At 48.8% G+C, this 23,961-nt stretch overlaps 1 protein-coding gene across 1 annotated transcript in view; it reads right to left on the bottom strand.

The window, feature by feature from the left end:
* Positions 1–23,961, bottom strand: part of G6PD (glucose-6-phosphate dehydrogenase) — a 67,548-nt gene that overhangs the window by 21,703 nt on the left and 21,884 nt on the right. The window contains exons 3-7 of the mRNA XM_015410634.1: positions 7,035–7,072; positions 6,840–6,948; positions 5,750–5,967; positions 2,325–2,483; positions 2,000–2,125 (exon numbers count right to left, since the gene is read on the bottom strand). Of these exons, the coding sequence (XP_015266120.1) occupies positions 2,000–2,125; positions 2,325–2,483; positions 5,750–5,967; positions 6,840–6,948; positions 7,035–7,072 (650 nt within the window). The remainder of the gene's footprint in view (positions 1–1,999; positions 2,126–2,324; positions 2,484–5,749; positions 5,968–6,839; positions 6,949–7,034; positions 7,073–23,961) is intronic.

The following is a 23,961-nucleotide window of genomic DNA, read 5'->3' as shown; positions in this document are numbered from 1 at the left end:
GCCAGGTAAGCTGCAGAGCCCCCCCAAAAAACAGTCCAGTGGCACCTTTAAGACCAAGTTTTATTCAGGTACCAGCTCTCCCTCCTCTGCGAGGACAGATCTGCAGTGGAGCCTGAGCGGTGGGTGTTGCCTTCTGACACGCTTCCGGTGATGTCAGGGGGCGTGGCACATGCAAATGAGTTATGCAAATGAGTTATACTAATGAGCTCCTGCATCTCTTTTTCTACAAAAGGACCCCTGCATATACAGTTAATAAGAGATAAAAGCAGAATAAAAGATCCCAGATGGCAATTTACAGTTTTCTGTTCCCGGCCATTTGGTGGGAGGGAGAGATGGAAACTTAAGCAAAATATATATAGGGCAGAGAGGGAAAAGGTGCCGGCCAGTGCAACCAACCAACCAACCAACCATTGCTGCCCTCAATCAAAAGCATGGTGGAACATCTCTGACTGACAGGCCCTGCGCTCCCGTCTGAAAGCCACGCTGCCTCCTTATTTCGACACCAATCATTAAGAACACAACGCCCCACTATTTGAGCCTCTCTCACCAACTGGGCCATCAGGTTCCCTCTGTTTTTTTCTGCTGCCAGCGTAATGTCCTCTGGGCCGAGGGAAAGGAATGTTGAGAATGACTGGGGCATCAAAAGATTCAGCTGGGTTCAGGCGGACAGAAAAAAGGACCCGAAAGAGGGGGAAAGACCAAAGCAACACAAACTGTTGCTGTCGTCGCCGACTAAGATTAATTTGAGGCCAGGTCTGTCTCTATTGTTTTTGTCCGCTGAGCGCTACAGTAGTTAATTAACTAGCTGTTCTCCATGTTTAAATCTGAATGACAAAGAAAGACTGCTAAAACAGTGATTGTATCTCCTCAGATATAACTGAAGACTGTTATTACGCTGGTAGCCACCAGTGTCCTGTTCTTAACAACCGTGTTTCTGTTGGGATAGGGCAAGATGTACATTTCAGTCATCACAGGGTTGACATATTTGTTACGATTCTACTAGAGACCTGACACATGTGGAATTGCTAGCACTTTAATATTATGTCTGATTTTAACACTGTTTTATATCACTGTATTATTATTTATTAGGAATGGTATTATGTAACAAATTGTGAAGAAGAAGAAGAAGAAGAAGAAGAAGAAGAAGAAGAAGAAGAAGAAGAAGGATGATGATGATGATGATGATGATATTGGATTTATACCCTGCCCTTCACTACCCAAAGGTGTCTCAGAGCAGCTTACAAACTTCTTTCCCTTTCCCTCCCCACAACAGACACCCCTGTGAGGTAGGTGGGGCTGAGAGAGCTCTGACAGAAACGGCTCTTATCAGAACTACGTCTTGCCCAAGGTCATCCAGCCAGGTGCAAGTGGAGGAGTGGGGAATTAAACCCGGTTCTCCCAGATTAGAGTCTGCACTCTTAACCACTACACCAAACTGGCTTGTGGATTACTGGAGCTTTTATTCTGTTTGTAAGCCGCCCTGAGCCAGCCTAGGCTGGGAAGGTGGGATAAAAATCAATAAAATCAATAAATAAGTGCAACCTGGCTAAGAGCCAATCCTGTATGCCAAATGGTGTGCTTGAGAAACTGGTTGGATGGTTTTCCGTTGGCTAATGAGCCTGAGCGTCTTCCTGTTACGGTTCTAGAAGAGTGGTTGCTTGCTCAGCAGCCTCGCCCCCTAAGCTTTTACCTTCTTCCTCGTAGAGACTTGTGGTATGTATTAGCCTGCTTTGCTGTATAAATATGTGATTTAGGACTTCGTTATTTTATTAGAACTTTCCCCTTTCCCCCTTTCTTAATAGATTTAGATAAAGAACTTTATTTTCACTAACGACTCTAGCGTCCGTGCCTGATGTACCTAACAGTTTCCTGGTGTGCGTCTGTTGGGACCCCCAACCCTACACGTATGGTTCACAGCACTGGTAAAAAAAAACACCAATGATTTTTGCACATACAGAGACCAAGAAGCAGCCACATTCCTTCCCCAGCTATCTCTCACCGGATAATGCCGAACTCATCAAAGTAGCCACCACGGCCCTCCGTGCCAAACGGCTCTTTGAAGGTCAGAATGACACAGGCTATGTTGTCCCTGTTCCAGACGGGGCCGAAGATCCGGTTCCCAAACCTGCACAGAATGGAGGAGATGGCCAGAGTCAGGCATTGCAGGGCACGGGCGCTATAACTGGACGGCCAAATGAAACGGGTCTCCCCCTTTAAAAAACACAGTTGTGCCCCACCCAGCAATGCTCCTGCCAAGACTACAGCCCGCCCCACACTCAATTAAGGGTTAGTTCCCCCGCCACTTCCCAAGTTCCCCGCCGTACCTGAGCACCATCAGGTTCTGCACCATCTCCTTGCCCAGGTAGTGGTCGATGCGGTAGATCTGGTCTTCCCTAAAAAGCGCCGAGATGTGATCCGACAACCTGTTGGAACTGTCCAAGTCCTTGCCGAAAGGCTTCTCCACGATGACGCGATTCCAGCCGCTGGAGACGGGTTGGGGAGGGAAGCAAGGGTCGATCTTTCAGTGCATGTTACAGTGGATGGGACCGAGACCAAGTGAGCCTGGCGTTCCGGACTCGGGGAAGTTAAACCAGGCTAAACAGATTTTCTTGAGATTCCTTTACAAAATTTATTCAGTTTCTCACAGAGCTTTGCGGAGCATTGCGATGCTGCTCCCTGATTGCTGAAAGCCTTGCTTAGTTCCTCTCTACCTTCTGCATTCACCAGGCACGGCCGGCATGTTTTTCAGGCTCTCTGTCCGAAAGAACCAGCAAAAGCAGCTTATCCTGCAGGGAGAACTCTCCCCCGTGGCTCAGCTGCGGCTGTCTTGGGCATAGGCCCCTAGCTACAGTGGGGCATTTCGGGGCCTGCCCCCCCACGTCCTGCCAAGCCTCCCCCCAATTCCATCCAGCCCACACCCCCTCGGCTCTCTGGGCCACCTGGAGGACTACCAGCTCTCCGAGCCACCCAGCAGACTCCCCAACCACCTCCCCTTCCCCCGCGTAGGCAGGCAAAAGTGGGTTTTTTAATTTTTAATTTTATTTTGTGAGCTCAGTGCCCCCTGACTTATTTAAAGCCCCCCCCCAAGAGCCAGTTTGGTGTCGTGGTTAAGTGCGCGGACTCTAATCTGGGAGAATCCGGGTTTGATTCCCCACTCCTCCGCTTGCACCTGGCTGGATGACCTTGGGCAAGCCATAGTTCTGATAAAAGCGGTTCTTGAAAAAAAGAGCAGTTTCTGTCAGAGCTCTCTCAGCCCCACCTACCTCACAGGGTGTCTGTGGTGGGGAGGGGAAGGGAAAAAGGAGTTTGTCAGCCGCTCTGAGACTCCTCTGGGTAGTGAAGGGCGGGGGTATAAATCCAATCTCTTCTCTCTTCTTCTTCTTCTAGAATCCTGGCTATGGGCCTGCTTGGGGAGTTTGAAATGTCTCCCAGCTGGTTTTTTGGGGCTTTGCTGCTGTCCCCCCCCCCCCCCCCCCCCCCCCCTTGCGTTTAGGGTTTTTGGGACCCGGGGGGGGGGGGGGAATCGGGATTTCCAAAAACATCCCAGATTCGAATACTTCACCGGTATTGGGATCTGGGTTTTTTTACGGGAATCCTGAAAACATTTTCAGGTCCAATGGGCCCAAACCGGAAAATACCGAGGAGAAAAACCTGCATACCCCTACCCAGAGCTCACTCAGTCCCCAAGCTGCTATCCAAGGAGGCTTCCTTCATCCAATGCTGTAACATTAATATCAACTCATCTGAGTAGACTGCTGGTGTAAGCAGGACTTAGATGCCCCCCCCACACACACACTCTTCTTCATGTGGAAGAAGAACAAGAGGAGGAGGAGGAGGAGCTTGGATTTATACCCTGCCCTTCACTACCCAGAGGAGTCTCAGAGCGGCTTACAAACTCCTTTCCTTTTCCCTCCCCACAGCAGACACTCTGGGAGGTAAAAGAAGAAGAGGAGATTGGATTTATACCCTGCCCTTCACTACCCAAAGGAGTCTCAGAGCAGCTTACAAACTCCTCTTCCTTCCCCTCCTCACCCTGTGAGGTAGGCGGGGCTGAGAGAGCTCTGACAGAAACTGCTCTTTTTTCAGGAACATCTCTGACAGGACTATGGCTTGCCCAACGTCACCCCAGCAGCTGCATGTGGAGGAGTGGGGGAACCAACCCGGTTCTCCCAGATTAGAGTCCATGCTCCTCACCACTACACCAAACTGGCTCTCACATTGGCAGCAGTCTTGGTGGTGGCAGTGGTACGTTCCGTCAAGTCGCCGCCGACTCATAGGGTTTTCAAGGCAACAGACGGTCAGAGGCGGTTTGCCATCGCCTGCCTCTGTGTGGCGGCCCTGAGCTTCCTCAGTGGTCTCCCATCCAAACAATAACCAGGGCTGGCCCAAACTTAGCTTCCAAGACCTGACAAGATGTTAGGGGTGGAGCCAGTCTTAATCATACTTAATAACAGGGGTCATTTCCTGTAGGAGCGCACAGGAGCGGAGCTCCAACAGTAAAGAGCCCTGGGGGCGGGCACATGCAACAAGCCCCACCCCCTGCTCCCAGCAGCCCTCAGTAAGATCAAGACGCAGCCAGGTAAGTCGCAGAGCTCCCCCCGGCCCCCCAGTCCAAAACAGTCTAGTGGCACCTTTAAGACAAAGTTTTATTCAGGTACAAGCTCTCCCTCCTCTGCCAGGACAGATCTGCACGTGTCCCCCCCCCCCAAATAGCTAGCAATCCAAAAGAGTCCAGTGGAGCCTGAGCAGTGGGTGTTGCCTTCTGACACACTTCCAGTGATGTCAGGGGTGTGGCATATGAAAATGTTATGCTAATGAGATATGCTAATGAGCTCCTGCACCTCTTTTTCTACGAAATGACCCCTGCTTAATAATGATAACCAGACTCTCTCTTAACCAGAATGTGTTAGCTACTCTTTCTGCTAACCATGTATATAGTCCCCTTTTGGTTCTGCATGTGTATATGGAGGCCTAGTGCTCACTGCCAACTCTCAAACATACCCTCCCTGTAATGATTTCAAGTTATGTGTGTGTGTTCCTTTAAAATGGTTGGTAAGTTTCAGAAGAACAAGGGGGGGTGAAAGGAGGAGATGAGTGAGTGAGGTGATCGGTCGGTGACGGAGAGCGTGTGGGCGGAGCTAGGAGGGGTGTGTGTGTGTGTGCGCGCGCGTAGAGAGAGAAGGCAAGAGTGTTCAGGCTGAAGTCTGCAGTTTGAGTCTGAAGTCAGCATTCAGCAGGTGTCAGTTGTGGTCAATCCACACAGAGTCTGAGAAGCCGTCTTCTCATCATACAGAAGTGTTGTGAAAGGCATTAAGATTCTAAAGGAGGAAGAAAATATACTCAAGGGGGCCCATTAGGCAAAATCTAAAACAGTCAGAGTCTTTCAAGAGTGTGAGGAGGGAAAAGCTGGCAGAGACCTGAGCAAAAAGGGAAAGGTTTTACTGAACAACTTAACGAAACGTCTTGTAACTGATACGCTTCTTTTACCAATAAAGTTTTTATCCTGTATATTGTTAACCCACAGTCTTGTCCTCAGAACCACGCAGTCCAACGAAGGAGCCTTAGAGCTTGGGCACAATACTGTGGGAAAGGTTAATTAAAGACTGGAATTAAATCCCTGGTGGCAGCGATAGGGACTTTGCGTGAGAGAAAGAAACAAGGAGAAATTTAAAACTACGGCAAGCCTAACCACACAAAATAAGAGAGAGGTGTACCGTCACACACACACACACCCCAGCTAAACTCTTACACTGTACTCATGCAGGTTTCCCGGATGTTCTGGGTGACGTCCTCGTAGACGCTAGGGGGCAAAGCGAGGTAGAAGAGCCGGTTGGCTTTCTCGCCGTTGTGCAGAGAGTTCAGGTGAGCGTTGAGCCGTTCAAAGGAGGCCCGGTCGTCGTACTTTCCTTGAACGTAGGAGTTGCAGGTGAAGAACTCGTCCAGCTTCTCTTGTTCCTCAGGGGTGGCCTAGAACAGTTTAGGTATTTGTCACCTTACAGTAAGAAGGGCTACTTTTCTTTTACTATCCCCTAGACCTGAATGCACATCTCCCACTAAGACAGCAGTCGCTTTCTACCCCACCATCGGCCAGGCAGAGAGACTAGTATGCCATATTATGAATCAGTTATGCTATCAGCTTCTTGTGGGCACTCCGTGAAATTAATAAGCAATAGGCTCAGAGCAGATCAAAGGAAATACTTCTTCACCCAAGGACTCATTAAGGCTGTGGAAATTCACAGCCGCAAGAAATGGTGGCACCTACAAGCACAGACAACTTCAAGAGGGGATTAGATAGACATATGGAGCAGAGGTCCATCAGTGGCTCTTAGCCACAAAATACAGATGGAACACTCTTGTCTGGGGCTGTGATGCTCCGTATTCTCAGAGCTTGGGAGCAAGAGCGGGAGGGCTTCTGGTGTTCTGGCCCCACTGGTGGACCTCCTGATGGCACCTGAGTTTTGGCCACTGCGTGACACAGAGAGTGCTGTACTGGATGGGCCACTGTTCTTATAGGGAGCAGAGGTCCATGAGTGTGACTGTTAGGCACAAGGTATAGAGGGAACATTCTGTCTGGGGCAAGCGATGCTCTGTATTCCTGGTGCTTGGGGGGGGGGGCAACAGTGGGAGGGCTTCTGGAGTTTCTGACCCAATGGGGGACCTCCTGATGGCCCCTGGGTTTTGACCACTGGGTGACACAGAGTGTTGGACTGGATGGGCCACTGGCCTGATCCAACATGGCTTCTCTTACTCATCAGAGGATATACTGCAGCAAGCTCAAGAGCATGAGCAACATCTAGAGGGCATCCTGAAGAGGTGCCAGGATACGAGTGAAGCCTCACCTTGAGGTATGGCTGGCTTTGCTTGCGGATGTCGGCCACGGTGAGCTTCGACCGGGCATAACCCACCACGTACGTGTCATCTGGAAGCAATCCATCTCGGAACAGCCACCTGCGCAGGAGATCAGAAAGGCTGTGGTGTGAGGACGGGCAAGTGAGAGGGCGAGGAAATCTCGTGGGTAGCAGAACAGGACTTACCAGATGGTGGGATAGATCTTCTTCTTGGCTAGATCACCCTGCAAAGGGGGCAGTTGGAAGAGGGAAAGAAACATTCCATCAGTACTAGGGAAGGGGGGGGGAATGTGTGCTGAGAAGCAAAAGCCTGGGCTGGCATTTGGATGGCCCAAAACAGAACTGCCCTGATATTCCTCTTCCCCCCCATGACCAGGCAGTCCTATTTGTCTGAATGACTTCGGGAGAAAGAGACCTTCTGTTCAAGTCCCAAACGCATTGCCACAGGTCTAACGTAATTATAGGATTATAACAAATTTACTCATTTTTTTCACCAACACAGTACCGTTGTGACAGCAGTTGTCACAGTACTTCTAAGGGACTAAAAACAATCCTGTCTTACTTAGAAGGAACTAAATGTTAAGAGCAATTCAGCATATCCCTAATATCTTGAACATCAATGACCATAAACGAAGAGTGTTTACTACATCCGGTATCACTCCTTGAGAAGCAAGATAAGAAAATAACAATAATTATTATTATCATCATTATATTACTATATGTAGACAATGACGGTACTCATTACAACCAGTGGAGTGCCAATGAAAATTAGGAACGAGATAACTGACACCACATCCTCAGTTCCGTTCATTCCTCTTCCATCACAGACATGCATCTCTGCTCCGACCACAGCGCAGGTATTGGCTGCACGCATCACCCCGCAGTATAACCTTCCATCCATCTCCTGCTTCCCAAAGGAAAGACTGGGGGTGATAGGAGCGGAGTACAAAGGGGAGCACATCTGTGCCCCCTCCCATTCATGCTCCCCCGTTCCGCAAAGTTCCGTGTCCCCCTTTCCTCCCAAGCTTCCATGAAACTTTTCTCTCGCTCCCGTAAGACTAGAACCCGGGGGTCATCTATCGAAGCTGAATGGTAGGCGAAGAGGCACTAGGGTTACCAGGTCTGGAAAATACCTGGAGACTTTGGGGGTGGAGCCAGGAGGGGGCAGGGTTTGGGGAGGGGAGGGGCCTCAGCAGGGTACAATGCCACAGAGTCCACCCTTCAAAGCAGCGATTTTCTCCGGAGGAGCTGATCTCCGTCAACTGGGGATCAGTTATAAAAGCGGGAGATCTCCAGGCCCCACCTGGAGGCTGGCAAGCCTAACAGGGACAGACACAAGGAAGTACGTCTTCACACGGCGCATAGTGCAGTTGCAGAACTCACTCCCACAGGATGCGGTACTGGCTGACAACTTGGCTTTAAAAGGGGAATGGGGAAATTCGTGGAGGGTGGGGCTATCAGTGCTACTAGCCATGATGGACCTCTACTCCATGATGGACCTCTACTCCAGGATTCCCAGAGATGGTGCCCAGGGGCACCACGGCGCCTGATGACACCCTCCTTGGTGCCCACCAGTTTGGTGTAGTGGTTAAGTGCACGGACTCTAATCTGGGAGAAACGGGTTTGATTCCCCACTCCTCCGTTTGCACCTGGCTGGATGACCTTGGGCAAGCCGTAGTTCTGATAAGAGCTGTCCTTGAAAAAAGAGCAGTTTCTGTCAGAGCTCTCTCAGCCCCACCCACCTCCCAGGGTGTCTGTTGTGGGGAGGGGAAGGGAAAGGAGTTTGTGAGCCGCTCTGAGACTCCTTTGGGTAGTGAAGGGTGGGGTATAAATCCAATCTCTTCTCTTCTTAAAAAGTGGGCGGGGCCAGGTGGGTCATTTGCCCAGCAACGCTTCTGACTGGCCGTGCAGATTTTATAAAACATCGCTGCAGTCATCTCAGCCCAAGGGTCTTCACTGTGTGACCGAAGGTAAGCTGTGGCAGCCATTTTGTGGCAGCCTCTTTGCAACTGCAACCACTGCGCCGTGCCGGAATTCTAAAGCCCCCACACAGGCTCAGAAAGGTTGGGGACCCCTGCACTACTTCCAGGACCAGAGGCAGGATGCTGTCGCAGTCACCTTGCTGTGAAATATCTCGTTTGCCCCCCGGAGCGCATTAGATCCAATCTGAAATGCTCAAAGCCCTAATGGAGTGCTCAGGTACAACTAGAAACGATTATTTTCTTGCTGACCGAGTTAACCATATTGGAAAAAGCCGACTCTTTTTTAGTTCTACCTGAGACGTCATCCTGCTTCCTGAGAACCAGTTTGGTGTAGTGGTCAAATGTGTGGACTCTAATCTGGGAGAATCGGGTTTGATTCCCCACGCCTCCACATGCAGCTGCTGGATGACCTTGGGCAAGCCACAGTTCTGCCGGAGCTGTTCTTGAAAGAGCAGTTCTCGAGAGAGTTCTCTCAGCCCCGCCTACCTCACAGGGTGTCTGTGGCGGGGAGGGGAAGGGAAAGGAGTTTGTAAACCACTCTGAGACTCTGAGTGAAGGGCAGGGTATAAATCCAATCTCTTCTTCCTCCTCCTCCTCCTCCTCGAGGCAGCTGATTTGCCGCCATGTGGACAGAATGCCGGACTTGACAGACCTGTGGTCTCATCCGGAAGGGCTCTATTTACGTTCTTAAGGTCGGGATGTGCTTTGTGCTTGGGGGGGCAAGAAGAGGTGAGACTTGTACTGTACCAAAGTTCCATCAGAGCTCTGCTCCCTCGTTCATGCAAGTGAGATCTAGGCCAGTCGGTTTATTTGAACTGGAGCAGGGCCCAGATTCCATTGCCCAACCCCTCTGCCGCACAATGCCTTTCTTCTCGCAGCCCATGCCACCCCTGTGCCTGGCAGTGCTACTCACCAGGCGCCTTTGTCCTTTCCACGGGCACCGGGCAGGAGCTCTGCTTCCACCCAATGCTCACGCCTGACGGCAAACACGCCTAGTCATGCTGCGTTAACTAAGCTGGCAGCCACACCTCTGGGCTCTGGGCCCAGCTTTCTCACACCACCGGGGGCAAGTGGGAGTCAGCAGCGGATCAGCTGCCCAGTTGCTAAGCAGCAAAACGGGCTGAATCAATGCGGAGGAAGAGGAGGCGGGAAACCCTGCCTCGCCCTATTGTGACAGGACTGACAGGGGCAGCCGAGGTGAACATGAAATTTCAAAGGAAGGGAGTCTTCACAAGTACCATAATCAGAACAAGGGACTCCTGGGCAGGGAGGACAGCAAAGAAAGAATCCACCCAGTCTTCTATCCAGTTGCAGGGAAGGTCGGGGACGGGGAGAGAAACACTGAGATATGAGCACCAGTGAGCTGCATGCCTTCGTTTAGGTGCCTTGTTGTCGTTCCTCTATATCACTTGGTGTGCTGCTAGTTAATGTTGTCGTCTTCCTCTCCCTTTAAATTGTTGTGTGTGTGTGTGAGTGTTAAGTGGTGTCTAGTCCAGGGGTGTCAAACATGCAGCCCGGGGGCTGGATCAGGCCCCCGGAGGGCTTCCATCAGGCCCGCAGTGGAACTGGCCATCTCCTGCTTCCAGTTCTGTTGCTGCTGCTGCATTCATAGCTTCCTTCGCCAGACTCTCTTAATTGCTCAGCCATTTCATGTTTTAACCTGGGTCCTAGACTCAGAACTCTGAGTATGAGATTCCTGGCCCCACTGGGGGACCTCCTGATGGCACTGGTATTTCTGGCCACTGTGTGATACAGAGTGTTGGACTGGATGGGCCTTTGGCCTGATCCAACATTGGCATCTCTTATGTTCTTATGTAATGTCAATAAATCAAAAGTAGGCTTGCAGCTTACAGATGCACACCTGAACAGCATACTCAAGACTGCAACAGTATGGACATTTTGATGCAGTAATTCAGAGCAAGAGGTGTCAGTTATTGGACACTGTTAAATAAACAAAATATTGCAAGAGTGCTAATGTTTTAAGCATGTTTTTATTTTAAGTAAAAAAACAACCCTTTCTGTTTGTGTCCTTTATAAAGTTTATATCTCTGCCAATGTTCCCTCTAAGCTATGGAGTCTTGTGAACAAAAATTCTACTTTGTGAGCTACTGACATTAAAGTTGTGAGCAAGCGATTTGGCGGCTGCATTAATCATTTTTACTCTGGAGCCATCCTTCCTGAGCTGAAACAAAAATGTGTGAGCTGGAGGCTAAGAAACTGTGAGCTAGCTCACACTAACTCAGCTTAGAGGGAACACTGTTCTCCGCTCCCTGGCATTACGTTTTATGACACACATGGCCCGGCCCAACAAGGTCTCATTTGTGTCAGATCTGGCTCTCGTAACAAATGAGTTTGACACCCCTGGTCTAGTCCCTTCTGACTCATGGCGACCCGATGAATCAGTGATCTTCAAAATGTCCTATCGGTTAACAGCTCAGGGGTTGCAAACTGAGGACCGTGGCTTCCTTGATGGAGTCTGTCCACCTCCTGTTGGATCTTCCTTTTGCCTGCTGACGCCAACTTCTCCTAGCATGATGGTCTTTTCCAGTGATTCTTGTCTTCTTTTATTAATACAGTAGCCTCAGTTTGGTCATTTTAGCTTCTAGGAAGAGTTCAGGCTCGACTTGCTCCAGAACCCACTGATCTGTCTTTCTGGCGGTCCACGGTATCCATAAAACTCTCCTCCAATGCCACATTTCAAATGAGTCAACTTTCTTCCTGTCAAGCTTTCTTCACTGCCCAACTTTCACACCCGTACACAGTAATGGGGAATACTGCGGCATGAAGTTTTTCTAACACCTACCTCTTCCGCAAAGGCGTCAGCCTGACCTCTTAGGGTGAGACACCGGATCTCTGGATGCCTTTAAATTTCTATAAAATCAGCCAGGGTAGGGAAGAATATCCATCAGGGACACAATGCTAGGAGGGGAGAGGGGCACTGTTCCCTCTAAGCCGAGTTAGTGTGAGCTAGCTCACAGCTCTTTAGCCTCCGGCTCACACATTGTTGTCTGAGCTCAGGAAGGATGGCTCCAGAGCAAACTAATTCATGCAGCAGCCAAATGGCTCGCTCACAACTTTAATGCCAGTTGCTCACAAAGTAGGATTTTTGCTCACAAGACTCCACAGCTTAGAGGGAGCGTTGGAGAGGGGCTACTCCTTCCCCACCCCTGAGATAAAACCCACCCCAGATTAGTGCCAGTGGAGTGGGGCGGGGGGAGACAGGCCACCTGTCTTTGTAACTCTACCAGAGCTGCTGTTGTTGTTCAGTCGCACAGTCGAGTCCAACTCTTCGCGACTCCATGGACCAGACCACGCCAGGCCTTCCGGTCTTCCGCTGTCCTCCGGAGTTTGCTCAATTTCATGTTCGTTGCATCTATGACACTGTCTAACCATCTCAACCTTTGCCGTCCCCGTCTTCTTTGACCTTCAATCTTTCCCAGCATCAGGGTCTTCCCCAGTGAGTGCTCCCTTCTCATTGGGTGGCCAAAGTATTTGAGCTTCAGTTTCATTATCTGGCCTTCCAGGGAACAGTCAGGGTTGATTTCTTTTAGGACTGACTGATTTGATCTTCTTGCAGTCCAAGGGACTCTCAAGAGTCTTCTCCAGCACCATAGTTCAAAAGAATCTATTCTTCGGCGCTCGGCTTTCCTTATAGTCCAACTCTCGCAGCCATACATGACTACTGGGAATACCATTGCTTTGACCATGCGGACTTTTGTTGGCAGGGTGATGTCTCTACTTTTTATCATGCTGTTTAGGTTCACCAGAGCTGATGGCAGCCCAATTTCTCTTGGAGAATTAGGATTGCCAATTTAGGACTGGGAAATTCCTAAAGATTTGGGGGGAGGGGGGTGCGCCTGGGGAAGGACTTCCGCTTTTCCTTGACTCCACGGTATATCATAGAGTCTACCCTTGAAAGCTGCTGTGTTCTCCAGGGGAAACTGGTCTCTGTAGTCTGGAGATCAGACGTGATTCCAGGAGATCTCCAGGCCACACAAAACCCCAAATTTGTGGCTACCTGATGGAATTTGAAAGATATGCTGTCTTACGTAGATTATTATGTTTGCCGCAAGGGTTCTGATGGCACGGAATGCTGTTACCTTCCCACCGAAGTGGTACCTATTTATCTACTTGCAATTTCTTGCTTTCATAAGAACATAAGAGACGCCAATGTTGGATCAGGCCAAAGGCCCATCCAGTCCAACACTCTGTGTCACACAGTGGCCAGAAATACCAGTGCCATCAGGAGGTCCAGCAGTGGGGCCAGGACATTAGAAGCCCTCCCACTGTTGACCCCCCCCCCAAGCACCAAGAAGACAGAGCATCACTTGCCCCAGAGCCCCTAGCTATACCTTGTGGCTAATAGCCACTGATGGACCTCTGCTCCATATGCTTATCTAATTCCCTTTTGAAGCCGTCCATGCTTGTAGCCGCCACCACTTCCTGTGGCAGTGAATTCCATGTGTTAATCACTCTTTGGGTGAAGAAGTACTTCCTTTTATCCGTTCTAACCCGACCGCTCAGCAATTTCATGGAGTGCCCACGGGTTCTTGTATTGTGAGAAAGGGAGAAAAGTACCTCTTTCTTTACCTGCTCTTTCCCATGCATAATCTTATAAACCTCGATCATGTCACCCCTCAGTCGTCTTTTCTCCAAGCTAAAGAGCCCTAAGCGCTTTAACCTTTCCTCATAGGGAAAGTGTTCCAACCCTTTTATCATTCGAGTTGCCCTTTTCTGCACTTTTTCCAAAGCTATAATATCCTTTTTAAGGTGTGGTGACCAGAATTGCACACAGTATTCCAAATGAGGTCTCACCATTGATTTATATAGGGGCATTATTATATTGGCTGATCTGTTTTCAATACCCTTCCTAATAATCCCCAGCATAGCATTTGCCTTCTTTATTGCAGTCACACACTGTCTCGACATTTTCAGTGAGTTATCTACTACAACTCCAAGATCTCTCTCTTGCTCAGTCTCTGCCAGTTCAGACCCCATCAATGTGTATTTATATTTAGGATTTTTGGCTCCAATGTGCATCACCTTGCACTTGGCCACATTGAACCCCATTTGCCATGTTGACGCCCACTCGCCCATCTTTGACAGATCCCTTTGGAGTGCCTCACAATCCTCACTGGTTTTCACCACCCTGAACAACTTCGTATCATCCACAAATTTAGACAACAGTACTGAAAAAAATATAAAAAGGAAAAGAATAAAGCATAAAATTGTCTTACCATAGACATATATTTATTGTACACAGTGATATATATTTTTGTATGCCCACCTGGGGGCTGGCAACTCTATAGATGCTCCTGCTTCAGCACTGTGGCCTCAATCCAAACCCCCCAAAACTGCTTTTAAATAAAATTAAAGACATACAGTCATAAGACTGCCAGGGACTCATCTAGTTGCGCCCTTAGCCCCCAACCAAAACATACCCTAAGCACATTACTCACAGCCGTCTCTTGTTACCCTCAGACTGAAAATATCTCAAGGCAGGACTCCGTTTCTACTAATCTGTAAAGTGCCATGTACACTGATGACCCTATATTTAAAAATAAGCAATTAAATTATGGTAGCTTACCCATCAGAGCCTATTCACATACACATACATGCGTGGGTGTGTGTGAGAACACAGATGTGGAAGGTTACATGAGGAACACTGCAGCTAACACATGCTCAAGTGGCGTATTTCCCACAGACCTCCACAGCAAATGGATTCCCACAACTGATACACACAGGGCACACGTTCCGCGTGAAGCTACGTACAACCGTTGTGAGAAGACCCTTAGTAATTCGGAGCCTCTCAGGGGAATCGGCATTAAAATGCTATAGCAGATGTCTCCATAGTATAAGGATAAAGTCATTCTACCCCCTTGGATATAAAGGTGCAGTACTCCAGTGAAACATGTACAACGAAGAATCGTAGGTAGCTTTTGAAAAGTTTCTGCACTGTTTGGACAACAGTTTTGTGGCAGAAATGTAAAGACTCTCAAGGCGACATTACAAAGGTGTAGATGTTTTAGGTAGAAGGAATCTAACAACTACACCAGAAACTGCTGTCGAGGATTTAAGGAAGTTCAAGTTCTAGTTCAAGGCTAGACTACCATAGCACGCACCATGCACCGCTTTCTAATGAGTGCAAAACGCAGCAGCGCAATTTGCTATGAATATACAAGATCACTGTTTATATGCTTCCGGGTTCAATTTTTCAATTCAAAGTGCTGGTTTATATGCTTCCGGGTTCAATTCAAAGTGCTGGTTCTTATCTTTAAAGTCCTTTGGAAGCCAGGACCTAAACTTCCCTATTTGAACCTGCATGTCAGCTGTTTAAAGTCCTTTGGAAGCCAGGACCTAAACATCTGGAGCACTGCCTTCCCTATTTGAACCTGTATGTCAGCTGCGTTCCTCACATCTGTTTGAGTGTTCATGATACCACCAGGAAGGAAGACATGTACTCCAGCGTGCTGTTGGAGGAGAGTTTTACAAATACTGTGGGCTGCAAAAAGGACAAATTGGTGGGTTCGAGATCGAGTGAAGCCTGAACTCTTCTGAGAAGCTAAAATGACTCAACTGAGGCTACCGTAATTTGGTGACATCTGAAAAGGCAAGAGTCACTGGAAAAGACAACTAGGCTAGGAAAAGCGGAAGGCAAGCAGGAAAGAGAACGATCCAACAGGAGATGGCTTGACTCCGTCCGCAAGACCTGAGCAAGGCTGTTAAGGATAGGACATTTTGGAGGACATTAATTCATAGGGTCAGAAGTGACTTGACAGCCTTTAACACACACGTGTGGCCATGAGTTTTGTTGGAATAGGAAAGATAAATTTCTTAAAAACCCAAAGTTTAAGCACATTCAGTGAAAACACCACATGGATACTTGAGATTTCAGAAATCAGGGCGCACTCTACAGTTAGAGTGTGGTGTTGAAACGGTATGTATTTTCCTATCACTATTGTTGTCGTTCACATATTACTGTTGTTATTACATAAATCACATAGATGATGTATGGGGGGATACCCCTTATTTCACAATAATGTCAAAACCATACTTTGCAAATTGTTCTGAGTTATACTTCAATTGTATCTTGCTTTGTTTTGACTGGTAGTGTTACATGTTTGTAAAAATATAACTATAAAATAAAAAAAATATTATTTTTAAAAAAGAAAGAAATCAGGGCGCACACACAGGAAATAAAGCCAAGGAACCAGGCACACTAAGACAAAGGAGTGAAATGGCTACCATGGAACTAGCAACAGGAACAGAATCAGGAATTACAGTTTCTACGTACGAATTCACCGTGAAAAAGGATTGCAAATAGCTCCAGTGGAGTTTAGCGATAAGGATCACGTGAGTAACCCACCTTACGGAATGAGTGACAACTGAGCGGAGTTTGAGCACTTGAGATGAAACAGTTGTCAGCGTGCATCAGCAAGGCTGTGACTCAGGTCAGTTCCACCACATCAACAACCTCCCCACACACAAACAAGTAACTGAGATACAGCCTCAGATTACCGGGGACCGTCTCAAAGAAAGGGAGAGAGAAAAATTTGTGGGGATTACGTGATTTATAACTGTAATGAAATAAATAAACCTGGTCTCTGCAGGAAGACTTGGGCATAGGAAAAGACTGCCTGCTACATAGCAGAATACTCTTGGACGGGGAAGGGAGAAAATGAGCCAATTCGACATGTCTCGTACACGGCCTTCCTACGAGGTCTCCAAGGACTTCTGAGGATTACGTTTTACAGGTCTGGGTGCCGGGTCCTGCTCATTTAGAGACCATCTTCTCTGATTCACAATGAACTTAGGCAGATCTTGAGACAGAGGGCATGAAGGGATGAGCCGGTGCTTGGCTCTTGTGACCCTTTCTTACATGCCTAGGGTAATGCTGATCCTCATTGGGGGACCAGAAAGGAAATCCTTCCTCCAGGCCGGATTGTCCCAGGGATCCTGGAGGATTTTTGCCTTTTTCTGGGCATACAGCGGGTCACCGGGGGAGGAAGGTAGCAGTGAATTTCTTGCAATGTGCGGGGGGGGGGGGATTGGACTAGATGTCCCTTCCAGCTCTATCTTCCTATGGCCTGGAAACCCTCCTCCTGATTCCAGCTGGTGAAGTACTGTCTACATGCTCAGAGGTGCTCGGTCCCTGATAACATCCCACAGCTCCACCCCTAGCTTTCTAAGCAGTTTCTGGGGTTCCAGTCCAGCAAGCCCTGACTCAGGTTAAGGCACTGGGCTTGTAATTGGCAAGATCCTCCCCAAACAAATCAAATGGAATCCACGGGGCCTCTCTGCCCATCTCCAAAAGCGTCTCCCTCTCTGGTCTGTGTGGCTCTGTGGCTGTCCCTGTAATAAATTAATCTCTTGCTGATTGGCCAAGGCTAAATCTGTCCTGAACTTTACGTAAGAGGGATAGAAATTACTCAGAGGTATTACGACACCCTTGCACAACCGACACCTTCGTGAGGAACTCTGGCATGACTCGTCAAATCTACCCACAAGCCAGTTGTTAACCTGGGGGCAGGAGGGAGGCTCCATCATCATCCAAACGGGAGACGGCAACCAAGAAATCAGAAGGAGATTGAGAGCCCCAGTGTTCCCTCTAAGCTAAATTGGTGTGAGCCAGCTCACAGCTTGTTAGCTTCCGGCTCACACTTTTTTGCCTGAGCTCAGGAAGGAGGGCTCCAGGGCAAACTGATTTATGCAGCAGCCAAATTGTTCGCTCACAACTTGTTGTGTATGCTGACCGCCACCGGGGCCCAGCGAACAGCCAGAGCTTGACTCTGGAAGGACAATAGGAGCCTAGTCCCTCCACGGGGGAGCCAATGGGAACCGTGGCAGGAAATTCAAACCCACCAATGGTGCCCAGGGGTGTGTCCCCAGGGTTGTATATAGTTGGCCTCCCGGGCCGTTGTTCCAGGTTCTCGTTATGTACCAATAAAGCGTGCTATGCACCATGTTGTTGTCTGTCGTCTATCCATGCGGCTACCCACTACATAACACAACTTTAACGCCGGTAGCTCACAAAGTAGAATTTTTGCTCACAAGACTCCACAGCTTAGAGGGAGCATTGACTGAGACTGGGAAGGGCATCCATGAAGGAGCTAGAAAAGATCCTTAAGTTGTAAGAATATGTTGTTAACGAGCAAGATCAAGATACTTCATGCCACAGTATTCCTCATGACTACGTATGGGTGTGAAAGTCGGACGGTGAAGAAGGCGGACAGGAAGAAAGTAGATTCCTTTGAAATGTGGTGTTGGAGGAGATTCTTACGGGTACTGCGGACCACCAAAAGGACTAATAAGTGGGTTCTAGATCAAGTCACGCCTAAACGCTCCATGCAAGCTCAAATGACTAAACTGAGCCTACTATGCTTTGGTCACAGCATGAGAAGACAAGAGTCACTGGAAACGACAATAATGCGAGGAAAAGCTGAAGGCAACAGGAGATGGATTGACTCACACAGCCCCCAGTCTTCAAGACTTGAGCAAGACTGCTAATGACAGGATATTTTGGAGGTCATTAATTCATAGCGTTGCTATAAGTCAGAAGTGACTTGAAGGCACCTCACACACACAGACACACACACTCAAAATCCACCACTTGGCACGGCTGTCTCATCTTCCTTAAGAGCATGAACTGAAGTACCGTCTTCCTCAGAACAGCTTTTGGAGCAGAAACGGACTCTCAAGACGCATCCTAGTAACACCTTTCTATGATCACGGGGCTACAGCATCGATCTGGAAACTTGCCTATCACACAGAAAATTGTCCACATCAACCATGGGTCAAAAGCATCCCAAAGTACTGGACGGCAGGGATCTGAACTGTTGGAAAAGCCAATCGGATCCCCAGAATTACAGTGATCTGGTTGTGCCTCCAGGATTAACCTGTCCCGTGTTATTTCGGGCAACACTGAATCCTCTGGCTCTTACAAGAGCTTTGCTTTATACTTTAAATAGGCACACACTTGGTTTCCTTCCCTGCTGTGACAGCAGAGGCTCATAAGAACATAAGAGAAGCCATGCTGGATCAGGCCAATGGGCCGTCCAGTCCAGCACTCTGTGTCACACAGTGGCCTGAACCCAGGAGGCATCACCAGTGGGGCCAGAACTCCAGAAGCCCTCCCACTGTGGCCCCCCAAACACCAAGAATACAAAGCATCACTGCCCCAGATAGAGTGTTCTATCTATAACTTCTGGCTAATAACCACTGGTGGACCTCTGCTCTTAAGAACAGAAGCCAGGTTGGATCAGGCCAATGGCCCATTCAGTCCAACACTGTGTCACACAGTGGCCAAAACCCAAGGGCCATCAGGAGGTCCACCAGCGGGGCCAGAACTCCAGAAGTCCTCCCATTCTTGCTCCCCCAGCACCAACAAGACAGAGCATCCCTGCCCCAGACATAAGAACACAAGAGAAGCCATGCTGGATCAGGCCAATGGCCCATCCAGTCCAACACTCTGTGTCACACAGTGGCCAAAACCCAGGGGCCATCAGGAGGTCCACCAAGGGGGCCAGAACTCCAGAAGCCCTCCCACACTTTGCCCCCCAAGCACCACGAAGACAGAGCATCACTTGCCCCAGACACAGTGGCTAATACTCACTGATGGACCTCTTACCCTACCTCTTCCCTTCAAACAGGCAAAAGGCTTCTGCCTAACATCCTGGCATTGTTATAAGTGTCTCAACACAGATGAAAGGCAGGCTACAATGTTATTTAAGATAGGTATTGGGGGGGGGGGAAGAACCACAAGACGTTATAAACTAATTCAAGTAGTCAGTGATCATACATGTTATCCGTGACAACTAGTAATATGGAAGGGTTCTTTTCAAGAACTCTACCCCGGCAACGACACCAGACTGCCAGCAACACAGGGGCCTTCCCTGACACAGTTTAGATCCACGTGGTTTCTGCATTTGTCCACAAACCGTGCCCCTCCTGACCTCCCTGGAGGTGGAGTGACCTGTGGAAGCCACCAGCTATCCAGCTCTCAGACAGGGCTGGAAGCTTTTTATCTAATGCAAACATTGATACATCAGGTGCCCTCTAAGTGAACTGGACTGAAAAGGTGTGAAGCATCCAGGGCACATGAGGTTCGCAGCTGGACGGGGTGTGCGCTGCTTTCTTCCTAGGTGCGCTTGCGACCTGTGCAGACGGGCAGGATCTCTAACGCCTTCGGGGAGAATCTCACAACTCCAGCATTCTTAGCCTGTGAGATGCCGCCTTCACGTTGCTTCCAGGTGGGGAAACCGGAGTACAAGAGCCGGGGACTAGAATTACGACTTTAATTGGTACAGTTGCTTTAGTCAATCAGCAGGGGCGACAAGCTGAGCGCACGCTTTTCAGGAGTGGCAGGCTAGTTTGGTTTTCAGGAACCAGTGTGGTGGTTGGTTAGAGTGCTGGACTAAGGAACCCAGGTTGAGGTTGCTTCTCTGCCATGAAATCCACTGAACCTGTCACTCTCTGTCAGCCCCAACTATCTCACAAGGCTGATGTGAAGATAAAACAGAGGAAAAGGGGGGGGGGGGCAACCATGTACATTGCCTTGAGCTCCCTGAAGGGAGGTTGGGACAAAAATGTATTAGGAATGGATGTGTAGAAGAGAGACAGACAGAAAAAAATCTTCCTTTTTTGTCTTTTTCATCTCCATCCTTGTTGTATGTAGCAGATTCTTGGACTTTCTCCTTTGCTTGAGATTTTGAACCCCACCCGCAAAAACATACACGGAGAGCCTGCGTAGTATAGTGGTTAAAGTGTCGGACTAGAGAATAGGAGAAGAGAAGAGATTGGATTTATATCTCTTCCCTTCAAACAGGCAAAAGGCTTCTGCCTAACATCCTGGCATTGTTATAGGTGTCTCAACACGGACGAAAGGCAGGCCACAATGTTATTTAAGATAGGTATCAGAAAAAAAAAAAGAACCACAAGATGTTAAAAACTAATTCACGTAGTCAGTAATCATACATGTTATCCGTAACTAGTAATATGGAAGGGTTCTTTTCAAGAACTCTATCCCGGCAACGGTACCAGAGTGCCAGCAACGCGGGAGCCTTCCCTGACACAGTTTAGATCCACATGGTTTCTGCATTTGTCCACAAACTGTGCCCCTCCTGACCTCCCTGGAGGTGGAGTGACCTGTGGAAGCCACCAGCTATCCAGCTCTCAGACAGGGCTGGAAGCTTTTTATCTAATGCAAACATTGATACATCAGGTGCCCTCTAAGTGAACTGGACTGAAAAGGTGTGAAGCATCCAGGGCACATGAGGTTCGCAGCTGGACGGGGTGTGCGCTCCTTTCTTTCTAGGTGCACTTGTGGCCTGTGCAGACGGGCAGGATCTCTTTCAGGGAGAATCTCAAAACTCCAGCAATTCTTAGCCTGTGAGATGCTGCCTTCCCATTGCTTCCGGGTGGGGAAACCGGAGTACAAGAGCCGGGGACTAGAATTACAAGCTTTAATTGGTACAGTTGCTTCAATCAATCAGCAGGGGCGACAAGCTGAGCCTACGCTTTTCAGGAGTGGCAGGCTAGTTTGGTTTTCAGGAACTAGTGTGGTAGTTGGTTAGAAGGCTGGAGAGGAGGAGAGGAGAACTAATGATGTAAGCCGCTTTGGGCCCCCATTGAGGAGAAAGGGGGGATATAAATAAAGTCATCAAAAATAAATACATTGCATAAGAACATCAGAAGAGCTCTGCTGGATCAGACCGATAGTTCACCTAGGGGACAACCGGTTCCTCTGGAGGGCCAACAACAGGGCACGCAGGCCGAGGCCTTTCCCTCATGTTGCCTCCTGGCTCTGGGATTCATCCTCTGGCAGTGAACACCACATTTTAATCACTCTCTGAGTAAAGTCATGTTTCCTTTCGTCCCTCCTCAACCTGCTATTCTTCCAGTTATGCATGACGACAACGCTGAAAGCCTATTCATAAGCCCGGGGGGGGGGGGGGGGGGACAGAGGAGGGTTATAGTTTTTCCCTCCATCGCCAGCAGGGTCACTTCCCTCTTTTAACCAGGGGATTGCACCACACATGTGACTCAACAAAGCCTGGTGCTCCCCCTTTAGCTCAAGCGCGAGTGCCCGGGGACCTCCTCCTCCTCTAAATAGAACTATGTTCCCTGGGTGCTTCCAACCAGCCTTGGGCCACCTCACCTTACAGGTGGTAATACCCAAGCAAAGACTGGGTGCTCAAAGCACCCACAAAGAAAAGACAAGCTGGCGGTTTTGACTGCACTGTGCCACTAGCCAGTGTTTTAAAGGAGCAACTCACAGAGGGAGGGAGAGGGATATCTCACTGAGAGCTGGGCCTTTGCTCGGCAGACAAATTTCTACGGTACCACCATGAAGATTATTCCAGAGGGTAGCCATTTTGGTCTTCTGTAGGAGCTAGATTCGAGCCCAGGAGAGACCAGCAACGTTTTCAGGGTATGAACTTCCAAATTCAAAGCTCCATCCCCTATCTAGGGAGCGCTAACTCTCAACATATACCCCCCTAAATCTCATTGGCCTCTGAGTTGCTACTGGCCTGGTCAAGTGGTTAGGAGCAGTGTTCCCTCTAAGCTGAGTTAGTGTGAGCTAGCTCACAGTTTTTTAGCCTCCGGCTCACACATTTATGTCTTAGCTCAGGAAGGGATGGCTCCAGAGCAAACTAATTTATGCAGTAGCCAAATCGCTGGCTCACAACTTGAATGCCCGTAGCTCACAAAGTAGAATCTTTGCTCAAAAGACTCCACAGCTTAGAGGGAGCATTGCTGCAGGCCAACATGGCTACCCAAAACTAAGAAGAGCTTTTACTTTGGCAAGACCGAACGTTCTTCCCTCGGCAGTTTTGGAGGGCAGGTATCATAGAGTGTCATACTGTAACAGAACATGCAGATGGCTCATGTGATGCAATAGAAACCATCAGACATATGATTACGGAGTGCCCTATATGCAAGGTGATGAGGGCTAATTTAGTCACCCCTTTACTTAAAGGTACGGAATTACTAAATGCGCGAGCCCAGGTGTCGTGGCTGCTATCAGATACAAATGATCATGTCACCCTCAGTGGCAAAATTCATAGGCACAATAATCAAATACAAGAGAAATAATACCGAGTAAGGTCTTTTTAAATACTTTTTTTGGGGGGGGTTCTAATTTCCGCTTAAGGTGATAGCCGTATGAGCAGTACTAGATAGACAGACAGACTGACCGACATGGCTATCCTTGAAAGCACATACCACGGAAATCCGGTTGGTTTCTAAGGTGCTACTGGACTCGAATCCAGCTCCCTTCATTAGATATGAGCGTTGACTCTCAAACGCTCATACCCCGAAAATCTGGTCGGTCTCTAAGATGCCCCTGGACTTGAATCTAGCGCTTTCTCTCTCTCTTTCTCTCCAGAGGGCATGTTTGGATTTGCATTTTAAGTCCAAAGCTACCATGCTGCGTAAACATTTTGGAAGGTTTTTAATGCCAAGGCTGGTATGCAAATGAGCAGGTGCAGCCAGATAATGTATTATGGGAATACCACTGGAGTAATTGCCATTTTAGAAATGTTTTGACTCGTGTCCTCAGAATGCCGTCGCGGGAGTCGCGGGCCGTGCTTAATATTACAAGCTTTGGGGAGGAAGCTTTGCTGTAATTCTGCAGAGACAGGATGTGCTGTACTTGTCCATTGGAGAGGGAAAGGCATAAGAACATAAGAGAAGCTACGGTTGGTCTCGAAGTTACTCCTGGACTTGAACCCAGCTGTTCTACTACAGAGCAACATAGCTACCGTCGGAAACAATCTAAACAAGTAAGAGAGAGAGATGCCACAAATGACTCCAGGGGCTTACTTTGGGGGATGTGCTAGGTTAACGGCTACTTTCGCTCAAATTCCTCCCCCACCGAAACAAACACTTTTGCGCTTCACGCAAAGTAAATTTTGCAATGACTTGTAGGAGACAGAGCAGAGCAAGCCTCCATGGGAGCTAGTATCGCAGGCTGGTCTCGACAGGCACCAGATTACCAACGCATTGCTAAATCCAAGATTCGTTGGGATTAGCTACGTAACACCCCCCCCCTTGAGCATCCTTGAGCATGCTCTCCAAGCGCCGCCACCCCTCCACCAAACGGGATGTCGCTTGCACACCACCGGGGACTC

This window comes from Gekko japonicus, unplaced genomic scaffold, assembly GCF_001447785.1.
Source record: "Gekko japonicus isolate JY-2015 unplaced genomic scaffold, Gekko_japonicus_V1.1 scaffold4273, whole genome shotgun sequence".
In the NCBI taxonomy this organism is placed as follows: domain Eukaryota; kingdom Metazoa; phylum Chordata; class Lepidosauria; order Squamata; family Gekkonidae; genus Gekko; species Gekko japonicus.
This window is presented reverse-complemented; position numbering and strand designations above follow the sequence as displayed.